This window comes from Vombatus ursinus, unplaced genomic scaffold (genome assembly GCF_900497805.2).
Source record: "Vombatus ursinus unplaced genomic scaffold, bare-nosed wombat genome assembly UNPS02014779.1, whole genome shotgun sequence".
NCBI lineage: Eukaryota > Metazoa > Chordata > Mammalia > Diprotodontia > Vombatidae > Vombatus > Vombatus ursinus.
The window spans coordinates 22,257,487-22,279,963 of NW_020954557.1; the positions used below are offsets into that span (position 1 = coordinate 22,257,487).

The following is a 22,477-nucleotide window of genomic DNA, read 5'->3' on the forward strand; positions in this document are numbered from 1 at the left end:
GAGCCTTATTCAATATTTACAACAATTTTTGAATTGTTTCTTTCTAGTTACTTGCAATATTTCCTCCTTGACCTGGGAGCTCTGGAATTTGGCTATACTATTCACGGGAGTTTTCATTTTGGGATCTCTTTCAGGAGGTGACTAGTGGAGTCTTTCAATTTCTATTTTACCTTCTGGATTTAAGAGATTAGGGCAGTTTTGCTTGATGATTTTTTGGCATATGGTGTCTAAGCTCTTTCTTGATCATGGCTTACATTATCTCTCTTCGATTTATTTTCCAGGTCAGTTATTTTTCTGATGAGCTATTTAATATTTTCATCTATTTCTTCATTCTTTTGAGTTTATTTTGTTTCTTGATGTCTCATAAGGTCATTAGCTTCTACTTGCCCAATTCTAATTTTTAAGGAATTCTTTAGTGAGCTTTTCTGCCTCTTTTCCTATTTAGTCAATTGTTTTTTAAGGCGTTATTTTCTTCAGTATTTTTTGTCTCTTCTACTAAGTTGTTAATTCTCTTTTCATAATTTTCTTGCATTGCTCTCATTTCTTTTCCCATTTTTTCCTCTACCACTCTTATCTCTTTCTTGAACTCTTCCAGAAATTTTTGTTGGGCTTGTGTCCAATTAGCATTTTTCTTTGAGGCTTTGCTTGTAGCTGTTTTCATATTGTCTTCTACTGAGTTTGTGTTTTGGTCTCCCCTTACACTGTAGTAGCTTTTTATGGTCAAGACCTTTTTTTATTCTTGTTATTTGTTCATTCTCCCCAGTATATTTCTTGATTCCAAACTTTATGTTAAAGTCAGGCTCTGCTCACCGTGGGGTGGGAAGGCACTGTTCCAAGCTTCAGGCTTTTCTATTCAATTTTCAGAGCTAGTTCTGGGGGTCTGCAAGTTTTTGGTGTATCCAAGGTGGTGTGATTTGGGGAGAGATGTGATCCCTGCTCTTCTTTGCTCCCTGCTCCCCTGCAGCTACTAGTGCCCCACTCTACCTTGGAACTGTGACCAGGGACCCTGCTCCCCTGTGACTGACCACAAGCACTTCTCTTTGTCATGGAACTTTGACCCAGAACTACATATGGGCAATAGAGTTGCCAATTAGTAGCTGCCATACCAAGTGCCAGTAACGTGGTCCCCTGTAATCTGTTTCTGATCAGCTGTCTGACTCCTTTCCCATCTCTGGGATGAGAGCTCCTGAGGCTGCTGGCTGCGGCTACTTATAAGCCCCTTGTTCTTTCTTTAACTCAATTTTAAAAAATCTTGTTTTGTCCCATAAGCATGAGGAAATTAATTTCATTGTTTACCCTTTTCTTGATAATCATATTCATTTGTCTTTCTTTTCTTTCTGTAATTTGGAGTATTTTCAAGCTGAATACTTTGGTAGTCTCATGTCTTTTGGAAGAATGACTTTCCTTTGTTGAAGATCCACTTTTTTTTTTTCAATTGATGATTAGGCTCAGCCCTGAAGGGTATTATTTTGGGTGCTGCTATTGTGATAAGCCCTCATCTATATGAGCCCATAGTTTCAGTAACAGGCCACATTCAATAATAGGCCACAAATTGACTTTGCAAGTCAATTTGTCAAATTCTAGAGGGGCCAGAAGTACCATAGCTATTTTCTTTTGTGTCCTCCATTGATAATAGATAAAAGTACAGAGGCACAGTTAGGACACAGTGTTCCTTGTATTAACCAGGGACTGTTTTCAGGTTACCATTCCAATGAGTTTTATGAACATGTAACTAACTTTAAGATTGAGAAGCAATTTTTTAAAGATTGCAATTATAATTTCACTATAAACAAAGAATTAAATTTTTCAAGACTAGATTCAATAACCACTCCTCTAGAGTCCAAGGATACCGTTATGCGATGGAATATTAGGAAGAGACAGTAGAACTATCACTTAATTGTGATGGATACTAGGACAAGAGACTAAAGAGAGAACATGTTAAACTTCTTTTCTGAGAGAAATGATTAATTCTTAATCTTGTGAAAAGAATTTTTAAGAAAAACTTTAGCCCTCATCCGGAAAGAACTGAATGATAATGTTTTCGGAGTGATGGTTAGTGGTGACTGATTTCACAGTCAACGTATAGGAGATACTATGTTGAGGACTCAGAGCTAATTGACACATTACTAAAATTGCAACACCTCTCATTGATGAGACAATATCAACACATACCCTTTAATTGCCTTAGCACCCAAGAGGAGAATGAATAAAGGTAATGAGTCACATAGGCTAAGAAGTGGAAGTTCAGGGTGGTTACCACCACCAAGTGGATGCACCTGAGACCCACATGAGGTCAGAGCCTCTAAAACCCTGTTACATATATTGCAATGATATACTGGAAATTACAGACAAAAAAAGAATGCCATCACTGTACTACTGCATGCTACGTAGTTCTTTATTCCAGTTTAGTTTTTTATCACATACATGTTATTATACACAGTAATTAAAATAATCAAAAAGAGTAAGAAAATAAATAAGATCCTCTGGTTTACAACCCAAAAACTGGTTTATGTGAAGCTGTTAAACAAAAAGACCAACTGAACAGTTTGTAAATTAAAATGGTTTACATCCGTGAGGAATATTAGGTTTCACAGTCACTTTATCTGGTCTTCACCAGTTTTCCTAATATATAGATAATAATTCCTACCAATCTACTCATCTCATCGTACAGAATGTCTGCAAAAGTCTTAAGCAGCTTTTTGGGGAATGCCACTATCTCAGAATGAACCATTTTTACAATAACAGTAGAATAAACTTTTCTTGATTTGTCTGTTAGATTGTGAGCTCCTCCATTTTACTATGAGCTCTTTGAGGGCAGGGACTGTTTTATTGCCTCTTTTTGTATCTCCAGCACTTAGTATAGTACCTGGCAGGTACTTAATAAATATTTATCAGAAAGTCCTAGAAGGAAAGACAAAGAAAAAAATCAGAAGATGGACCATGATTTGAAATTTCAATCGTCTGCATACTAAATATCCTCCATTAAGAAACTAGAGTTCAGTGCTTTATGTTGATAGAGAACACTGCAGGCACTCTAAATAACCACCAGAGGGCATACGGCAGACAACAGTCTGGTAATCCTAAGAAAATTAAATTTTGAAGGGGCTCTTTCTGCTTTTGATCCCCTTTAGCTCGCATATTCTCAGTGTGAGTTTGAGCTCAAGCTTTTCTCCCATCCTGCTTATCTTTGTAGTTAGCAGCACTGGGTCTGAAAGACCACAAAATAGGAGTAGGATCTACCAGATAATTTTAATAAGAGTAAGCAACATTTATAGAAGCAAAGATTCATATGGTATGAAGACTATTCTCTCCAAATTCTTTGTAACTTAGTTTTTTTTGTTGGAGGGTAAGTCATTGGGTATAGATTTAGAATACTATCCATTTTCCACACAAATGAATCTTTTCCCATAAAAATTTACTATAATCCAAAGAATCTACTGTATAATTTAAATATTCTATGTTTTGGACCAGTCTTTGGTAGACTAACGTTGCGCTAGATACATTTTTATATTGTTACACAAAATTCTTCGGCTCAAAGATCAGAATTAGTGATGTTTAAAGCATAGTAATAGAAAAAGAATTGGTTTTAAGTGCAAATAGGTATTGCTATTCATAGGAAGAACTTGAACATTTAACCACAAAACAATACAAAGCTACTTTAGAGATAAAGGTAAATCAGAAATACTGTTATGGTATAAGACAAATACACACTGATTTCAGGTGCCAACCTATGTCAACATGTTAGAAAGTGACAAGTTTTCAATCAGCAGATCCAGGAATGTTTCTAGCCTTTGCTGTGATCTGTAAGCAACAAGTCCACCCTTATTGGCCCATCGATCTATACCAGTAGCCCCTTGATTGTCCACATTGTACAACAAGTGCGGCAAATCAAGCCCAGTTTCTGGGTTTCTTTTTAAGCACTCCCTCAAATCCACCATTCCTCCACCAATTGACTTCAATATGGCATGCGCAGCACAGGAGTCCCATTTGAATGTGGTATCCTCGGAAAAGATGTAGACATCAGCAAAACCTTGTACAACACAAAGGCTCTTGTACCCAGCTCCAGCTGCCCCATATACATTTTCACCACATATATTGGATAGGGCTGTTTTGATGGTGTCCTTTTCACTTGTACTAATGACAGCAGAAAAGTGCTTGGTGAATTTAGGTTCACAGCTGGTCTCTTCAGTCAGCTGGCTGGCTGCTTCACCATCATTTCCGTTCTCATTGGAAAGCTGAAGTGAATGAATGTTGGAGTCCATATAAGAAAGGCCCCAAAAGTACTGTCCTTTCCACCTGTGAAAAAGAAATGCAAGTGATTTTTCCCCCTTCATTTGTATTTTCCCAGATGACATTAGTTTTTCATTGTAAATATACACACATATTCTTCATTACTTTTGCCACAGTTATTTTAAAGGGGCTTAAAACCTTTATTCTGCACTAAAGTCTTATTCTAGTGCCTCATCATGGCATGGAAGTAATCTTGGCCTTTCAATTCCTACCTTTGTCATGTCCATGATAGCACAAAAATGTTTTAGGAGCATTGACCTGCCAGGTGACTATATTATTAATACTATAAAAAATTTAGCACCATTTTTTGGGATATGAAATCAAGTGCAAAAGTTAAGGTGAAAGAATAAAGTTGTGTCCAACTTAAGGATGGCTTCTAGCTCTTGCTTAAATTTTTCATGGTTTTAGTAACTCTGCTTTATCTTCCCTTACTCTCCAGTTCCACTCTTTTTGATGGCACAAATAGCAGAGGTTATAAGTCTTTGGAAGTAGGTGCAGAACTTAGTGTAACTGGAAAATGTCGATTTTTGGTCTGATTAGATAAAGAATTTACTTAGGAAAAATAAAAATCAACCTTCAAAAATTAACATAGGCCCCACCTTATTTAAAATTTTATACTGGAAAACTTTCAGCAGAAACATTCCAATATAGCTCAGTAATTGTAATGAAATATAAAGAGAGATCTTAGAGAGTTTCCGAGTTAGAAGGGATTCTCCGGATTCTCAAAGATTTAGTCCAGGGGTGGGGAACCTGCTGGCCTCGAGGCCACATATGGCCCTCTCCGTCCCCAAGTGCAGCCAATTCTGGATTCAGTCAAAGGGCCGCACTTGAGGACCTAGAGGGCCACATGTGGCTTCAAGATCGGTAGGTTCCCCACCCCTGGCCTAGTCCAACTCCCTTATTTTATAAATAGGGATAGTCAGACTTAGAAACTCATGTAGGCAAGATCACAGAAGTTGGCAAAACTAGAGTTAGAACCTATTTCTTGGTATCCAGGTCTGGTGCATCTTAAAAGATAGCTATGTCAGAGACTAAGTTCTGACAATTCTGACACCCAAAACCAATTCATCTTTTACCTGAGTGTTTTTACATCTTGTGAAGCAAATGGTTGATTGATGACTCCAATCAATGGCACCCCTGTTTGTCTATCATAGACACCAATTAATATAGTAACACACTGAAGTCCACATGGAAATATTCCTCGATTGGGCTTGATGTCAGCAGACCCTTTTATGTATTGATAAGTAGAGTCTAAAAATAAATTAAAATGGTCATTATTCAGATAAAGCTTGATTAGGATGGTGATGAACCCATTTTTTTTCTCCCCTTCTATACTCTTATGGCATTTATAGGTCCTTGTCTTAATCTTCTTACCCCCCTTCTATTTATGTCTTCAACTGTTCCTTAACTTATTTGTATTCATATATTGTTTCTCCAATTAAACTGAAAACTTGGGTGAAGCAAGGACATCCATTATCACCACTATTATTCACTATTGTACTAGAAATACTAGGTAAAACAATAAGACAAGAAAAAGAAATTGATATGATGGTATACTTAGAGAACGCTAGAGAATCACCTAAAAACTAGTTGAAATAATGAACAACTTCAGTAAAGTTGCAGGATATAAAATAATCTCAGATAAATCATCAGCATTTCTATATATTACCAACAAAACCCCGGGGGAAGAGATAGAAAGAGAAATTCTGTTTAAAATAACTGTAGACAATATGAAAAACTAGGGAGTCTACCTGCCAAAACAAACCCAGGAATTGTAAAAACATAATTACAAAACACTTTTCATACAGAAAAAGACAGATCTAAACAAATGGAGAAATATTAATTGCTCATGGGTAGGCTGAGCCAATATAATAAAAATGACAAATTCAGTGCCATACCAAACTACCAAAGAATTATTTTTTTGATTTAGAAAGAAACAACAAAATTTGTCTGAAGAACAAAAAATCAAGAATATCAAGTGAATTGATCAATGAAAAAAATGTGAAGGAAGGCAGCCTAGCAGCACCAGATTTCAAACTATATTACAAAGTGGCAATCATCAAAACAATCTTGTACTGGCTATGAAATAGAGTGGTGGATCAGTGGGGTAGATTAGGTACACAGCATATAGTAAATGACCATTGTAATTTAGTGTTTGATAAACCCAAAGATTCAAGCTTTTGGGGTAAGATTTCACTATTTGACAAATATTACTGGGAAAAATAGAAAGCAGTTTGGCTGAAACTAGGTACAGACCAACATCTCACACTGTATACTAAGATAAGATCAAAATGGGTACATGATTTAGACATAAAGGGTGATATCTTAAGCAAATTAGGGGAGCATGGAAAAATTGGAAAAAATGGAAAAATCAGATCTATGGATAAGGGAAAAGTTTATAAACAAACAAGAGATAGAGATCACAGAAATTAAAATGGAGACTTTTGATTACACGAATATAAAAGTTTTTGTACAAACAAAACTAATGCAACCAAAATTAGAAGGAAAGCAGGAAACTGGGGCAGGGGGGAAATTAACAGCAAGTTTCTCTGATAAAGGTCTCATTTCTCAAATATATAGGGAACTGGACCAAATTTATAAGAATAAGAGCATTCCCCAATTGATAAATGGTCAAAGGATATGAACTGGTAGTTTTTAGAAGAAAAAACCTAAGTTATCAATAGTCATATGAAAAAATATTCTGAATCACCATTGATGAGAGAAATACAAATTTTAAAACTCTGTGGTATCACTTCACACCTTTCCGATTGACTAGCATGACAGAAAAGGAAAATGGCAAATGGTAGTGAGGATGTGGGGAAAATAGGTACACCGATGCAGTGCTAGTGAAGTTGCAAGCTAATCCAGTCATTATGGAGAACAATTTGGAACTTTGCTCTTTTTTTTTTTTTTTGGTGAGGCAATCTGGGGTTAAGTGACTTGTCCAGGTCACACAGCTGGTAAGTATCAAGTGTCTGAGGCAAGATTTGAACTCAGGTCCTCCTGACTCCAAGGATGGAGGTCTATCTACTGTACCACATAGCTGCCCCTGGAATTGTGCTCAAAGAGCTATAAAACTGGGCATACCCTTTAATCCAGCAATACCACTACTAGATCTGTATCTCACAGAGATTAAAGAAAAAGGAGAAAGACCTATATGTAAAAAGATATTTATAGTAGCTCTTTTTTTCGGTGGCAAATAATTAAAAATTGATGAAATACCCATCAGGGAATGACTGAACAACTAGTGGTATATGATTGTGATTACTATTGTGCTATAAGAACTGACCAGGGGAATGGTTTCAGAAGAACCTGAAAAGACTTATATGAACTGATACAAAGTGAAGTGATCAGAACCAGAACAACAATGTACATAGTAACAGCAATAATGTAATGATGACTAACTGTGAAAGACTTACTCTAATCAATAAAAAGATCTAACACATTCCAAAAGACTCACGAAGAAAGATGCTATCTGATGAATTCTAAGTGCAGATTGATGCATATTTTTTTCACTTACTTTATTTTTCTTACTTCTTTTTTTGCAACATCGCTAATATGGAAATTTTTTTTATGACTTCACATGTATAATTGATATCATATTGCTTGTCTTCTCAATGGGTGGGAGAGGGGCTTAAGGGAAGGAGAGAATTGGGAACTACTCAACTTTTTAAAAAAATAATATTAAAAAAATTATAATTATTTAAAAAATAAACTGTACATTCTTTGTAAGCAGGTACTATATTATACTTACCTTTTCTCTCCCTCACCTTTTTTTTCCTTAAACTTATTTTTATCCTTTCACAGAGACAGCAGTACTTATATTTATTCCTTTTACTGGACCTGTGATTTTTACCTAGGGAGTTAACTCTTCCAATAATGAAAACCAGCAAATCCTCGGTAACTTCAAGTCTTAGGGAGGTGCTGGGAACACTGATAGCTTAAGTGACTTGCCCATAGTGACCTAGCTAGTATGTGTCAGAGGCAAGAACTAGAAGTCCTATTCTAACTGGTAGGTCTTCCTGACTCTGCCTCAATGCCTCTCTCGATGTTGAGCTATTTCTTGTACTTAATAACATAAAACTTCTAATATGTTAGAAAGCTTTGCGTTTTAAAATCAGCCCAGTACTGAAAGAAGGTACGAAAAATAATGCTAATATCCTGCGATGATTATAAAAATGGGTGAAGGAGAGAAATAGGAAGAGTTGACAGAAATCATGGTATAGTGAATAGAGAACTGGTCTCAGACTCGAGAAGACCTGGGTTCAAGTTCTGCTTCTGACACATACTGGCCATATGGCCTTGGTCACTTTTCCTCTCAGTCCCTAGGAGGTTCTGCTAAGGTTTTAAGTTGCAAAGAAGGGATGTACCTGTCCTGACAGATGGAGTTTCCTCCTCTGAGTACTATACAAATGAAATCACAGACCCAGTCTTTATTGCATGATCATAGACTAGACTCCCTATGCAGCATATTATGAAATTCACTTGGGAATGTACAAGATCACTCTGTGCGCCCTTTACTTGGTATTAACAGAATAACAATGTGTTTATTATAAGATAGGGATCCACCCCCACTCTCTTACCTATGGGATCCACCCACATTCCCATGATATCTTGTGGAATGTTGATTTTCACCAAATCCAGAGCTGGGTCAGCAAATGAAATATCTTGATGTACAGCTTGGGCCAGTGCTTCGGATGCCAACTTGTTACCATTAAGAACCTTACTAAGAAGTTGTGCAGTTTCTTCTTCTGATGGACATACTTTAACTGTGATCTTTTCTCCTAAAACACACACACCAAAAAGCATTATATTCTAAAAACTCAAAAAATAGTAAATGGCATTATATGCTCTTAAGTGGGCAGGGGCTTATCCATCTCATGGTGGCACAGTAGCTCTGGACTGGCAGTCAGGAAGACTGTAACTCAAAACCCACCTCAGATAACTGGTTATGGGACAAGTCAAATAAGTTAACCTCTCTTAGCCTCAGTTTCCTCATCTGTAAAATGGAGATAATAATAGTACTTATCTCACAGGGTTATTGTGAGGTTTAAATGAGGTAACACGTGTCTAGCTCTTTGCAAACCATAAAGTGCTATATAAATGCTACTTAGTATTCTGGTAGTTATTCTCTCCTAGAAGTTTTATCAGATACCTCTGTGTTAAACAACTTTTTTTTTTTGCCTTTTCAGCTTTGTTTTATTGTAATTTTTGAAGTTTGATAGTTTTCAGTCATCTAAATATAAGCTATACGATAAAAAAGATAGTTGGTTTTTATTTTATCCGACACGAGTGTACATAGTAATTGTTTCTGTTCTGGCCAGAAACTCTGAGGGTCTTCCCCTCAAAGACTGATTCTTTTGTGAAGGCAAACTAGGCCACCTTTTACTTCAATTCTTACCTAGCTGTTAACTACCAAATTGATGTTGCCTCAGACAAACTGAGACCTGGGAAAGACCTTAGCTTAAAAAGGCCAAGGTCTCCCTCTGCATCTGGGGCCATCGCCTATGTCTTGCCACTGGACTCCAGTGACTATGGGGAGAGAGTGAGGCTGATGACTTTGCACAGCTCTGTCTCACTGAAATCCAAAGGCCAAGGTCTCCCTCTGCATCTGGGGCCATCGCCTATGTCTTGCCACTGGACTCCAGTGACTATGGGGAGAGAGTGAGGCTGATGACTTTGCACAGCTCTGTCTCACTAAAATCCAATTCACTCGCAAGTCAAGTCATCACCTTGCTGACGTCCTTGGTCCTCTTCAAGAAAGGGTGAACAACATCTAACACAGAACTAGTCGTGATTATACAATAACATGTATTTACGTAGCACTTTAAGGTTTGCAAAGCACTTTACATACATTATCTTATTTGGTTTTATCCCCTTTTTTGCAGATGAAGAAACAGAGGAGTAGTGACTTGCCCAGGGTGACTGAGGCAGGATTGGATCCCAGGTCTTCCTGCCTCCAGGTTTAATACTCTACACACTAACTATCCCACTCCTATGAAATAAAAATGTAATAGCAAAAAAATACTCATCTTTAACAGTTAAGAGATGAGGAGATAGTACACTGATTTTTATGTTTATCTAAATACATACAGCAACATCATACTCAGCTGAACATAGCAAAGAATGAGAAAATGGTAAAAGGTGTCAAAATACATGTGTGTAAAGCTCATACAACTTAATCCACAAAAGTCCCCCAGGCCATCAATCACCTTTTCCACTCACCTTACAACAAGCTTATCTTTGTTTATTTTAGCTTTGAAACAATCTTTTCTAGTTTCCCACTCCATTTCAGCTTATAAGAAGCAAATTAGCACACCATACTACTTTTTGTACGTACAAGAAATATGTTAGTTTTCAAGAATGATGGTTAAAGGGGCAGCTACGTGGCGCAGTGGACAGAGCATCAGCCCTGGATTCAGGAGGACCTGAGTTCAAATCTGCCCTCAGACACATAACACTTACTAGCTGTGTGACCCTGGGCAAGTCACTTAACTCCATTGCCTCGCTAAAAAAACAAACAAAAAAAACCCAAAAGAACAAAAAAAGAATGATGGTTAAACTATGAGACTGACTGTGTTCCTTAAGATAGATGAAAATATTCATTGTGAAATCACATAACTAAATAATTGTTGGTAATATAGTAAACCTAGAATGGGTTGTGATGGAAAATTGAAAGGTAAAAGGAGTAATTTCATTTAAATGATTATCATTTCAAGGGCTTAAAATAAGCCAGACATGGTGATTTTTGTTGTTGTTCAGTCATTTCACTTGTGTCTGATTATCCATGACCCCATTTGGGGTTATCTTGGCAAAGTAGTTTGCCAGTTCCCTCTTCAGCACATTTTATAGATGAGGAAACTGAGGCAAACAGGGTTAAGTGACTTGCCCAGGATCACACTGCTAGTACTGGATTTGAACTCAGGTCTTCCTGACTCTAGGCCTGGCACTCTATCTATTACACCACCAAGTTGCCTGTGGGCATGGTGATACATGCCTGTAATCCCTGCTGAAGCGGGCAGATCTCTTGAGCTCAGTTCCCAGCCTGGAAAGTGCCTCCTTACCTAGTCTATTAAAAAAAAAAAGTACTCAAAGTAGATTCAGTTCATGATATAACACGAATGTTTTATGATTTTATAAACATGGGGAACTTAAAGTGTGAGAGTCCCCTCTGCCCAAATAGATTGTACCCATCTAGATGGGTGATAGGATGGGTGCCAGGAGTTGCCCTAAATAGAGATTAAATGACTTGCCCAGGGTCTCATAGTTAGTAAGTGGCAAAAGGAAATTTGAACCTAGGCTTTCTTGAAAAATAAGCCCACCACGGTATAAGCTACATTGCTGTCTCTATTTTCATGGTGTACTGCAATCTATGTACTTTCATCTAAAAATAAAGTATACTCATAAAGATAAGAATGAGTAAATTATTATGGCATTACCCATCCAGAGAAGTGTGAATGATTGTCTATTATATTTCTATGGAGGTAAATAATAAGCACATAACTACTGTCTAAAAGCTTTATTTTGCATTTTTGACTGGAGATGTAACAAAACAGAAGATTCAAATATTATATTCACAAGAGAAAAAACTAAAATATTCTTTGACAATTAAGTTTGAAGAATACACATGAATATTCTCATACTCACCTAACTCATTAGTAAATTCATTGGATTCTTCTCCATATATATGATTCTCCAAGCCTGGAAACTGAATTGATTGAGGATGGGAGTGCAGGGAGGGAGGATAGGTGGAGACAAAAACAGAAAACCACATGTTGAGTTTTGAACAGATTAATTTTGTCTTCTAAATTCAACACATAAGTTGTGAAAATTCAGAGACTGCCCTTGATATCAGTCCAGTTATAAAAGGACAACTTGATTTAGAACCTAATTTTCTAGTTTGTGCCTAAAAGTATACATCCTTCCCCCCCCAAATTATAAATTTATTTTCCTCCCTGTGTGTTCCTCTTCATTTGCAAAAGTTCTAGTAGAATTCCCAGATATCATTTAATCACAATCCTGCCTCTTACTTACAGACCACTAAAAGAATGATTGCTGCTTTATGGTGTGAACTGATACCTTTGTGGCTACAAAGGAAATAGTACTCAAGTGATTAGTGGGCAGAGATGGGACTGGTGATTTTAGGTTTTATTTTCATTTCAAGCTGTGATTCTCAGCAACTTAGAGGCTTTATTAGCACTTGAACTAGGATATAAGAGTTACCCAAAGTAAGGGGGACTGAAATAGAAAAAGTATCAAAAATAAAGGAAATTGTTGTTCAGTCATTTTTCAGTCATGTCCAACTCCTTGGGACCCTATTTGGGGTTTTCTTTGCAAAGATACTGAAGTGGTTTGCCATTTCCTTCTCCAGTTCATTTAATAGATGAGGAAACTGAGGCACACAGGATTAAGTGATTTGCCCAGGGTCACACACCTGGTATCTGAAGCCAGATTTGAACTCTTGAAGATAAGTCTTCCTGATTCTAAGCCCAGTGTTCTCTATTCGCTGTGCCACCTAGCTGCCCAAAATAAGCAAAACATTCTATAATAAAGAGAAAAGGCCACTTTGACAGATAACAAATAAATCAGGCCCAACAAAATTTTGCAGTTGTTCCTATGGAGCATGGACATTTATCGTGGAGTAGAAATTGTACACTAGGAAAGATGGGTTTTCTCTAAGTATATGCCAAATTGTGTTATAGATTACCCCCTTGAAGATATAAAGCAAAATTATTTTATTAAACTCATTTTCATCATCTATGGACTATAGATGATACTGAAATTTTAATCTAATAATTGCACTGACAGGCAATAGGAACATTAGCCTATAGCAGCACTCATTTTTCTGTTTGCGTTACTGTGTTAGCTGTAAGGGTGGCGACTTGGTTATTTATCAGTGTTGTTGTTCAATCGTTTCAGTCATGTCTAACTCCTTGTGACCCCATTCAGGGTTTTCTTGGCAAAGATACTGGAGTGGTTTGTCAATTCCTTCTCCAGTTCATTTTACAGATAAGGAAACTAAGGCAAACAGGGTTAAGTGACTTGCCCAGGGACACACTGCTAGTACTGGATTTGAACTAAGGCCTTCCTGACTTCAGGCCTGGTGTTCTACCCACTGTGCTACCCAGCTACCCTATTTGTCAATAGCTGAGCATCAATATATTTTGGGGGGTTTTGTTATTGTTTTTTTGGACTTATGTCTTATACTACTTGACATGATAAATTTTCTTTATCATTTAAAAAACAAGCTGGGAAAGCTTTGATGGACCCAGCAGCCAACTTCCCCTCTGTTCAAGGAGAAGCCTGGCTATGGACAGAGATGTTCATCCCCAATAGGCTGGACACTAGGAAATAAATGATTCAGCCAAGGGAAAAGGACAGTGGATCCAGAGAGAGAAGATTTGGGTTAATCCTGGTCACTAACTGTGTTGTGAAGTTGGTCAAGTCACAATTCTTTAGGACCTCAGTTTCTTCCCCTTTAAAATGATGTTGAATTAGATAATCTCTAAGGTCCCACTCATCTCTAAATCCCATGAAACAAACACCTCCAGGTGACCTTCCTTGGGCCCTTTCTGCTTCTTCAGCAATGTCAGTGGGATAGCAAAAAAAGGAGAGAGTATAAAGAATAACATATTTTAGACCCTCTAGAAAGATCAACTTAATCATTTGCACTCTAAATGTGAGATGTTAGGTGGATAGTTGGTACAGTGGACAGAGCACTGTACCCACAGCCAGCAAGACCTGAGTTCAAATCTGACCTCAGATACTCATTAGCTGTGTCACCTGGACAAGTCACTTAGTCACTAACTGTCTCTGTTTCCTCAACTGTAAATTGGGGATAATAATAGTATCTGCCTCTCAAGGCAAGGATCACATGAGGTAATATTTGTAATGTTGACATGAAATAATATTTGTAATATTGATATGAAACTTTTTTAGCATAGTGACTGCCACATAAGGGGTGCTTAATAATGCTTGTTTTCTTCCTGTTTCACCATCACCAAGGTACTTGGTGGCAACATTACCTACTTAGAGAAAGTATCTAGCAGAAAAAACTTTTTTGAACTTTACAAGGCATCTAAAGTGATGACAGTGTTATGTCCCTATTAAAACAAACCAGATCACAAGGGATCAACTAGTAAGAGAAACAGCAGCTGAAAATATGTCTTCTAAATATGGAGAGTATGGTGAATTTTACAGTGATAATATTTGAAAAGTACAAATCTTAAATCCTAAAATGTTATGTAAAAGCTAGCTCTTATTATGTTTGACCAACAAGTTGGTATGCCAAACTACATTACTAAAGCCAACAGGAAATATTTCATGGGATGCATAATCATCTCACCTTGAAGTGTTTACTGATATAACATCAGCTCCCTTAGAGCAGGGCCTGGGAATTTTGTCTTTGAATCCCCCAGACCCTAGTACAATGACTGACACATAGTAGGTGCTTAATAAATGCTTTTTGATTGATAAGCACAAACAAAAAAGACCACCATGGAAGTAACTGCAGCTCACAAGTCACCATCTGTTGCAGAGGATAAAGAAGACGAGAAACTCTATGAAGAACTTGACAAGATCATATAAATCTGGTCAACTTGTTTATCCTTCTTTTTCTTGCATGTATACATCAGATTATACCAGATTCCTTGAGAGATATAACTACAGAGCTAACTTAATTCAACAATTCTCCAATTAACCATATTCAAGAGAGACCTAAAACAGGTAGATATATGCTTAAAGAAAGGAAAGAAACAAGCATTTATCAAGAACTTCTGATGTTCCAGTTACTGTGCACTTTATAAATATTGTCTCACTTGAGACTCATAACAACCCTGAGAGGCAGGTGCTATTGTTGCCCCCATTTTACAGATGAGAAAACTGAGGCAAATAGCTGTTAAGTGACTTGCCCAGAGTCACACAGCTAGTAAGCGTCCAAAGCCAGATTTGAATTTAGGTTTTCCTGGGTCCAGGTCCACCACTCTATCCACTGAGCCACCTTGTTGCCTCTATGTGGAGGACTTTTTGCACCGTCCAAACATCTCCCCTCTAGACAGGGAGGTTCTTCAGATATATTCCCATGTCCAGTAACATTGTGCTGCTTGAAACTTCCTCAATGAGATCCATACTCAAGGGATAGGAAAAACTACTTTAGTGAAGGCCGCATCTTGTCTGTTATTATGACGTGTAATTGAATGAGTTGAGTTAGTTCATCAGTACATAGAGATTTAAAAGGAGCTACAGATGAACTGGAGTGAGTTGGGCCCCAATGTGCGTTTACACTGGATTATATCTGGGAAAGCACACAGGGCTTTCAGTGATTCCAAACTGCTTCCGACACAAAAATCCTATATTTAACACTAATATTCTTCTGGTATGAAATCAGGAGCTCTAATAAACCCAAAATTAGAGATGACCCAAGAGGCTACAGAGATATGAATGGTGGGGATACAGAGAACACAGCATGTTGCCAAAGGCAGTTGATTTGTAAAGAGTAGTATAAAAGTTACTCTCAAGAGAGTGTATAATTAAAAAAGGAGGTGGGCTAGTCATATAACAAAGGGTAATAGAATAGACAGTCTGAGGGCTGCTTTATTAAAGACCTAGAGGAAAGTTTCTAGTGTACTGATTAAAATACTTATAGAAGGCTTATAGGAAACTTTGGATAAGAATTACATGGAATGAGAAGTTGTGAATGGGTTATAATCTGAACTGCATAGGGAGTAGTAACATCAGTGAGATGACAGATCATTTCAACGAAACATGAATTTTCCAAGTCCATGCTTTGTGCATTTCCCACCCAGCTGCACTCTTTTTACTTCTCCATCATCCCCCCCTGGTACTGGGTGCATTCCCCCCCTCTCCCCCACTACTTTTCAGCTTCCTTATGTGGGTTGTCTTCCCATATCAGATTGTAAATGCCTTGAGGACAAGGATTATCCTTTTTGCATCCCCAGTGCTTAGAGCAATGTTTGGCACATAGTAGGGGCTTAATAAATATTGATTGGCCACAAGGCACTGAGGACACAAGACAGAACCGTAACAATCCCTTCCTTAAAGGGGCATTCTGCTATGTCAAAGTAACATTAAATTCTTAAAACAGCTTTATAAAAAAAGAAAACAAACATATGACTTCTGAGTGGTAATTATTTCCACACCATCACCAACATATGTATCTTGTAGGAACATCAATGGACTACATTTCTTTTAATGCTTTTATGACACATTAATGCAATTGACCTCATTATTCAATCACCCCAGGATCACTGTCCCCTTTATAAAAATGTGTTTATTTAAATTTTATGAAAGTCCCTGGGCCTTGAAATGCCATTCAGGATAGTCTACTTCCTCTGATAGTCTTTCTGCCTCTAGTCAAAATGTCACTTAAGTTACCGTAGAAAAAGATGTCTTTTTTATTTCTATTTTTGAACAGCACCAGAAAAGGGTAACAGCCCCTTTCTGGAAGATCTGTGGTCCAGAAATATTAACACAGGGTGATAGCCCACACTTCTATAGCACTTGAAGCTTTCAAAAGCACTTAACTCACCATACCCTGAACTGCGCAGTGCACCTATTAGCTTCAATTTACAGAACTTGAAAATGAGGCTTAGAAAGGTTAATAGATTTGCCCATGTTTGTACAAATGGCAAGAATGAAAGACAGGATTCAAACCCAGATTCCTTGATCCTAAGTACAGTGTATTTTTAGACCACGTTTCCTCTTGTTTATATACTTTTATACTGGTGCTCTATTTTCTATTCTATTTATATGTAAACATGGCTTATCTACTAACTAAAGGATACACAGTAACAGTTTTATTCATTTTGTATTTCCCCCAGTACCTCCAACAGTGCCCTGTAAACTCTTATACATGGTTCATTGATTTTAAGTTTTCTGAAATTAAAAATGAAAAGAAATAATAAATTCTTTAGTACTATTTCCACAAGGAGGGTTAATAAGTAAGCAAACCTGCTGGTCTAAAACCATTCAAACATTTCCTATTCTCTGAGGACAATAGTATACTTTTATACATCACTTTAAAGCTTTTAAAACTCCCAGGTAGCTAGGTGTAATCTTTTTTTTCCAGATAGGACTCAGTAAGGTTCAATGATTTGCCTAGAATCACAAAGCTAGCAAATGTCAGAACCTGGATTCCAACTCAAATTTCTTTGACTCCAAATCCAGGGCTCTTTTCTACCTGATTTGTGAATGAAATGAAATTTGGAAAGAAAAAATTAAAATTAAATAAATGTTAAAATTTATTTCCACAAATTAAAAATAAAGTAATTTTTTAAAAGAAAAACAACAGTAGAGAAAAAAGATGGTGGAGAAAATCCAAAGCTCTTTCTACTTGGTTTGCAAATGAAATGAAATTTATATACAGAGAAAAACAATGGTCTTTCTTGCAAGCTTCCTTACCTTGTTGCCCATATTTTGTTTTATAACTTCCTGTACCAGTACATCAGCCAATGTCTTAAAGTCATTTACAAATTTCTTGTTCTTTTCTCCTTCTTTCTTTTCTTCTATTAGTAGTTGGAAAAGTGATTCTTGCTGCCTGCAGGCCCGGGCAATGTTTGCTGCCTTTTCAGAAACGTAGACTAGTTCCCGGAGGATTTCTGACATTTCTGAAAGCTGTGCCTTTCAGCTTGTAGCAGAGGGTGAAAGCCACACAGTAACTCTAGACTGCTGTCTGCTGGAAAAATACAAGAATGTGAAAGAAAAGTAAGCTCAGAAAAGATGATGCAAAATTATGTGTCACTGAAAGGGAGTCCCCTGGCACCACTACAATTAAGCATCTGTCTGTAACTGCAGCATAGCTGAAAAAGTGAAATTCCTGGGTCTTTGGGGTGGAGACGATACTGGTTTCACTTAAATTGGTCATTCATACTTTTGAAGGATGTCTAAATGTTATTTTGTGGACTGGTGTTTTAAAGAAGTGTTTGAAGGTTTTTTTTTGTTTGTTTGTTTTGTTTTTAATCCTATCTTAAGAGACTTATATGTATGAAGATCTGTCGAAAGCTTCACTAGATGAGAATTAGTAACTGGGTTACTGACTAAATTTCAAGGCCCCATGTGTTTCCATCCAGAGGAAGACAGGACCTGAGCTCACATCCTATTTCTGCTACTTGTCTATTTAACTTAACCACTCTGGGTCTCAGTTTCCTCAACTGTAAAATGAGGAGGTTGGACCAGGTGACTTTGACGGTCCCTTCCAGTTCCAGGACTGATTCTATGAAGACCAAGGGAATTGCAATGATTAAAGAATAGCTTGCTTGCCTACACTTTAGAAGCAGGAGGTAAAAGATATCTCACCAAAATCTAGGGTCAGATTTTTTATTGAGCACTGTGCAGTCTGCAAAGAAGCCTGATGGCACTCTGGAGCCCTAGAGCTGGGCCAGATTGATATGTGAAAGAAAACTCTTACAATTCTATTATCTTGCCTGGTGATTTGCTGAAGCTTGTTCCCAGTGGGACCCAGCAACTTTGATTTTGCAAATCACTTTGCTACTGGTTGTTAGTGACTTCTAACAAAGGCAGAAGATCATTGTGTTGGAAGGGGAGTCAGAGGCCATAGAGTTCAACTCCCTCACTTTGAAGATGAGGGATGTAAAGCCCAGAGAAAAGTTAATTAACTTGCCCAGAAACACCTAGGTAGCAAGTGGTAGAAATCAGATACAAATCCCACTGTGGTGGGAGAGACATAGTGCCTGGAACTTTATAGCTGTGTCCTGAGGAGTTGTTCAGTTGTTTTAATTGTGTCTGACTCTTCGTGACCCTGTTTGAGGTTTTCTTGGCAAAGACACTGGAGTGATTTGCCATTTTCTTCTCCAGTTTATTTGGCAGATGAGGAAACTGAGGCAAACAGGGTTAAGTAACTTGCCCAGAGTCACATAGCTAGTAAGTTTATCTAAGGCCACATTTGAACTCAGGAAGGTGAGACTTCCTAACTCCAGGCCTGGCCCTCTATCCACTATACTACCTAGATGCCTCCTGAAGAGTAGTCAATGAAATAGGATTGAGATTCTCATCCAAGGAGGTTTCTTTCCCATTTCTTTGTATGTATCTATTAGGATAATGTTAAAAATTTTGGTGGAGCCAAGATTTGAACCCAGATCTTGACTTTAAATCTAGTGTTCTTTCCATTGTACCATGTTGCCTTTTCTTTAATGAATCAAGAGCTGAGTGTAGTTTCAGAGTAGATTCTAAGATTTTGCTAGTATCTACTAAATAGTTAGAGCTCTGCTCTTTAAATCACCAACTCTTAACAAAACAAAAACAATACAATGGAATCATGTGATGAGTCCATTCCTAAGGTAATGACTATGGAGTATCCTTAAAGCTGAAATCACCTATAAGAATATCTTTCAGGCACTTCGCTAACTAACCATTCTTTAATTCAAGAGCAACCAACCTTATGCCAAGTTTTGCTTCATAATAAAGTCCAGATGTTCCCTCATAACTTTTGGTTATCTATTTTAATCATTATGCTTGTTATCTAAGCCTATTAACCCAGATAACAGAATCTGAATCATCTACTTAGCTGGTTATGAATCAGGAAGAGCTTGAAGGTACCACAGAGATTATTTTGGTCAATTGCTTCATTTTCAAGATGAGGAAATTGAGACCTAGAGAGAAAGCAACTTGCCAAAAATCTTGCAGGTGATGCCCGAGCTGGAATCCAGGTGTCTTAGTTCAGTGCCATTTTAACTACATGAGAGACACTACTTGACTCCATTCTTTTCTGCCCAGAAGAACCCACCAAAACACAGCATTTGTACTACAGGCTCACTGAATAGTAGTACTGCACTCCTGATTCATCTGGAGATGAAACAAACTGTGAAATCCCCATTCCTCAAGGTATTTGGCCTCTAGAGTAGGGAGTCTTAACCAGAAGTCTACAAACTTGGTTGTTAAAAATATTTTGAAGGACTCTGAGGGGACACCTACTATAAGACGGCATTATCTGGAGCAGGATCCAAGAAAAGAGACAGAGAAGGAGCAGTCAGAAAGCTTATGAAAATGGCCTTAAAGAAATAGTAAATATACCAAGAATTAAACACAAAAGCAGAATCTGAAGGGAAGGAGAGGAGAAATAACTTGACCATGACTCCAAGAGAAACAAGAAGAAATAATTCAGGATTAAAAATGAAATTTATAAGTGAAATAAGAATGCTAGAAGAAAGAATTGGAAGAAGAATAAATAAAACAGAAGGTGGGAAACCTTACTGACTCAGTGAACTACCTGAAAATGAGAACTGAGCAACCATAACTCAATGAGTCCAGAAGACAAGAAGAAAATGAACAAACTCAAAAGATTGAAAAATAGTAGAAATATCTACCATAAAAACCCTTGATGATTGGCTAAAAGTATTTTGAGAATAATTGGACTCTTGGAAAAATACAACTAAGAAAAACTTGGACATTGTTATTTCAGGAAATCATAAAAGATAATCACCTTGAGAACCAGAGGACAAAGGAAAAATAGAAAAAAAAAATCCATAATGACCACCTGAAAGAACCCGAAGCCAAAACCCAGAGTTCTTGAGTCAAGGGGAAAATATTGTGACACACACATATATACACACACAAAGATTTCAGGTACTGAGGCAAAACTCAACTATTTAATAAACTCAATGGCCCAGAATATAACTGAGCTATAAAGTCATAGTCATGGAATTTTAGAGTTGAAAAGGACTTTAGAAAACAGGTAGTCTAGTTTGCTTAATATATAGATGAGAAAACTGATGCCCAGAGATACTGTGGTTTCCCCAATCTCAGTTGGTTGGAGGCAGCCAGTACTAGAATTTGCTGAACCTCAATTTTCTGATGCTTAGTTCATGCTAATGATTTTTTCCACTATCACACTCATTCTCAAGATATAAATAACCAGTTAAAATAAATGTCACAAATGATGGAAGGGATGTGGGAAAATAGGTTTACTAATGCACTGTTGGTGAACTATGGACTAGTCCAACCATTTTCAACAGTTTTATGCCCTTTGACCCAGCAATACTACTACTAGGTCTGTATCCCAAACAGATCAAAGAAAAAGGAAATGGACGTATATGTACAGAAATACTTGTAGCAGCTACTTTTGTGGTGGCAATACTACTACTAGGTCTGTATCCCAAAGAAATTAAAGAAAAAGGAAATGGACATATATGTACAGAAATATTTGTAGCACCTCCTTTTGTGGTGGCAAAGAATTGGAAACTGAAGGGATACCCATCAATTTGGGAATGGCTGAACAAATTATGGTATATGAATGTGATGGAATACTATTGTGCTGTAAAAAAAAATGAAGGGGATGGTTTCAGAAAAACCTGTGAAAATTTATATGAACTGATATAAAGTGAAATGAGCAGAACCAGGAGAACAACCTACATAGTAATAGCAATATTGTAAAGATAATCAACTATGAAAGACAGTGATCTATCATAACTTCAAAGGACTCATGATTAAAAAAAAATGCTATCCACCTCCAGAGTGAGAACTAATGGACTCAGAGTGCAGACTGAAGCATATTTTTTCCTTCCTTTATTTTTATTCTTTTTTTTGGGGGGGGTGGCAATTGGGGGTGGAACATGGCTAATACAAAAATATGTTTCACATGACTTCATATGTATAATAGGTATAGTAGTTCTCAATGGGTGGGGGAGGGGTGGGAGGAGGGCTAGAATTTGAAACTGAATATAAAAGTAAAATAAAACCAAAACCAAAACCAAAAAAAAATTGATAAATATATTTCGATATAATTCATTTCCTTTTTAATCCTACAAATTTTTTATGCACTTAAATTATTTAGAGAAGTATATAGGTTTCACCAGTCTCTTGCCAAAGGGGTCCATCATACAAAAAAAAGTTTATAACTCCACCTCTGGAGGATACATATGATTGCCTGTACTGAAGTGTATACTAGACTTTTGTCCCATTGTTAAGTTTCATTGGATAATGCGGTGGCCCTTAAATCCGTAGTGTAAATGAAACAGTTCTCTCTCTCTCTTTTTTTCTTTTTGTTTTTTGCTAGGCAATGGGGTTAAGTGACTTGCCCAGAGTCACATAGCTAGTAAGTGTTAAGTGTCTGAGACCAGATTTGAACTCAGGTCCTCCTGACTCCAAGGCTAGTGCTCTATCCACTGTGCCACCTCACTGCTCCCTAAACAGTTCTCTCTTGAGAAAAAAGGAT

The 22,477-nt window shown here is 37.2% G+C and overlaps 1 protein-coding gene across 9 annotated transcripts in view; it reads right to left on the reverse strand.

The window, feature by feature from the left end:
• Positions 1-2,856: 2,856 nt before the first annotated feature.
• The window catches only part of INPP1 (inositol polyphosphate-1-phosphatase), a 56,500-nt gene continuing 36,879 nt past the window's right edge, over positions 2,857-22,477 (reverse strand). For 5 of the 9 annotated variants that reach the window (XM_027865641.1, XM_027865643.1, XM_027865650.1 and 2 more), the window contains 5 exons: positions 17,710-17,983; positions 11,938-11,998; positions 8,874-9,074; positions 5,367-5,541; positions 2,857-4,296 (listed from right to left, as the gene is read on the reverse strand). In XM_027865641.1, coding sequence (XP_027721442.1) covers positions 3,729-4,296; positions 5,367-5,541; positions 8,874-9,074; positions 11,938-11,998; positions 17,710-17,913 — 1,209 coding nt within the window. In that variant the 5' untranslated portion in view covers positions 17,914-17,983 and the 3' untranslated portion in view covers positions 2,857-3,728. The remainder of the gene's footprint in view (positions 4,297-5,366; positions 5,542-8,873; positions 9,075-11,937; positions 11,999-17,709; positions 17,984-22,477) is intronic. The other 4 variants (XM_027865646.1, XM_027865645.1, XM_027865649.1 and 1 more) reach the window with 1 other exon arrangement.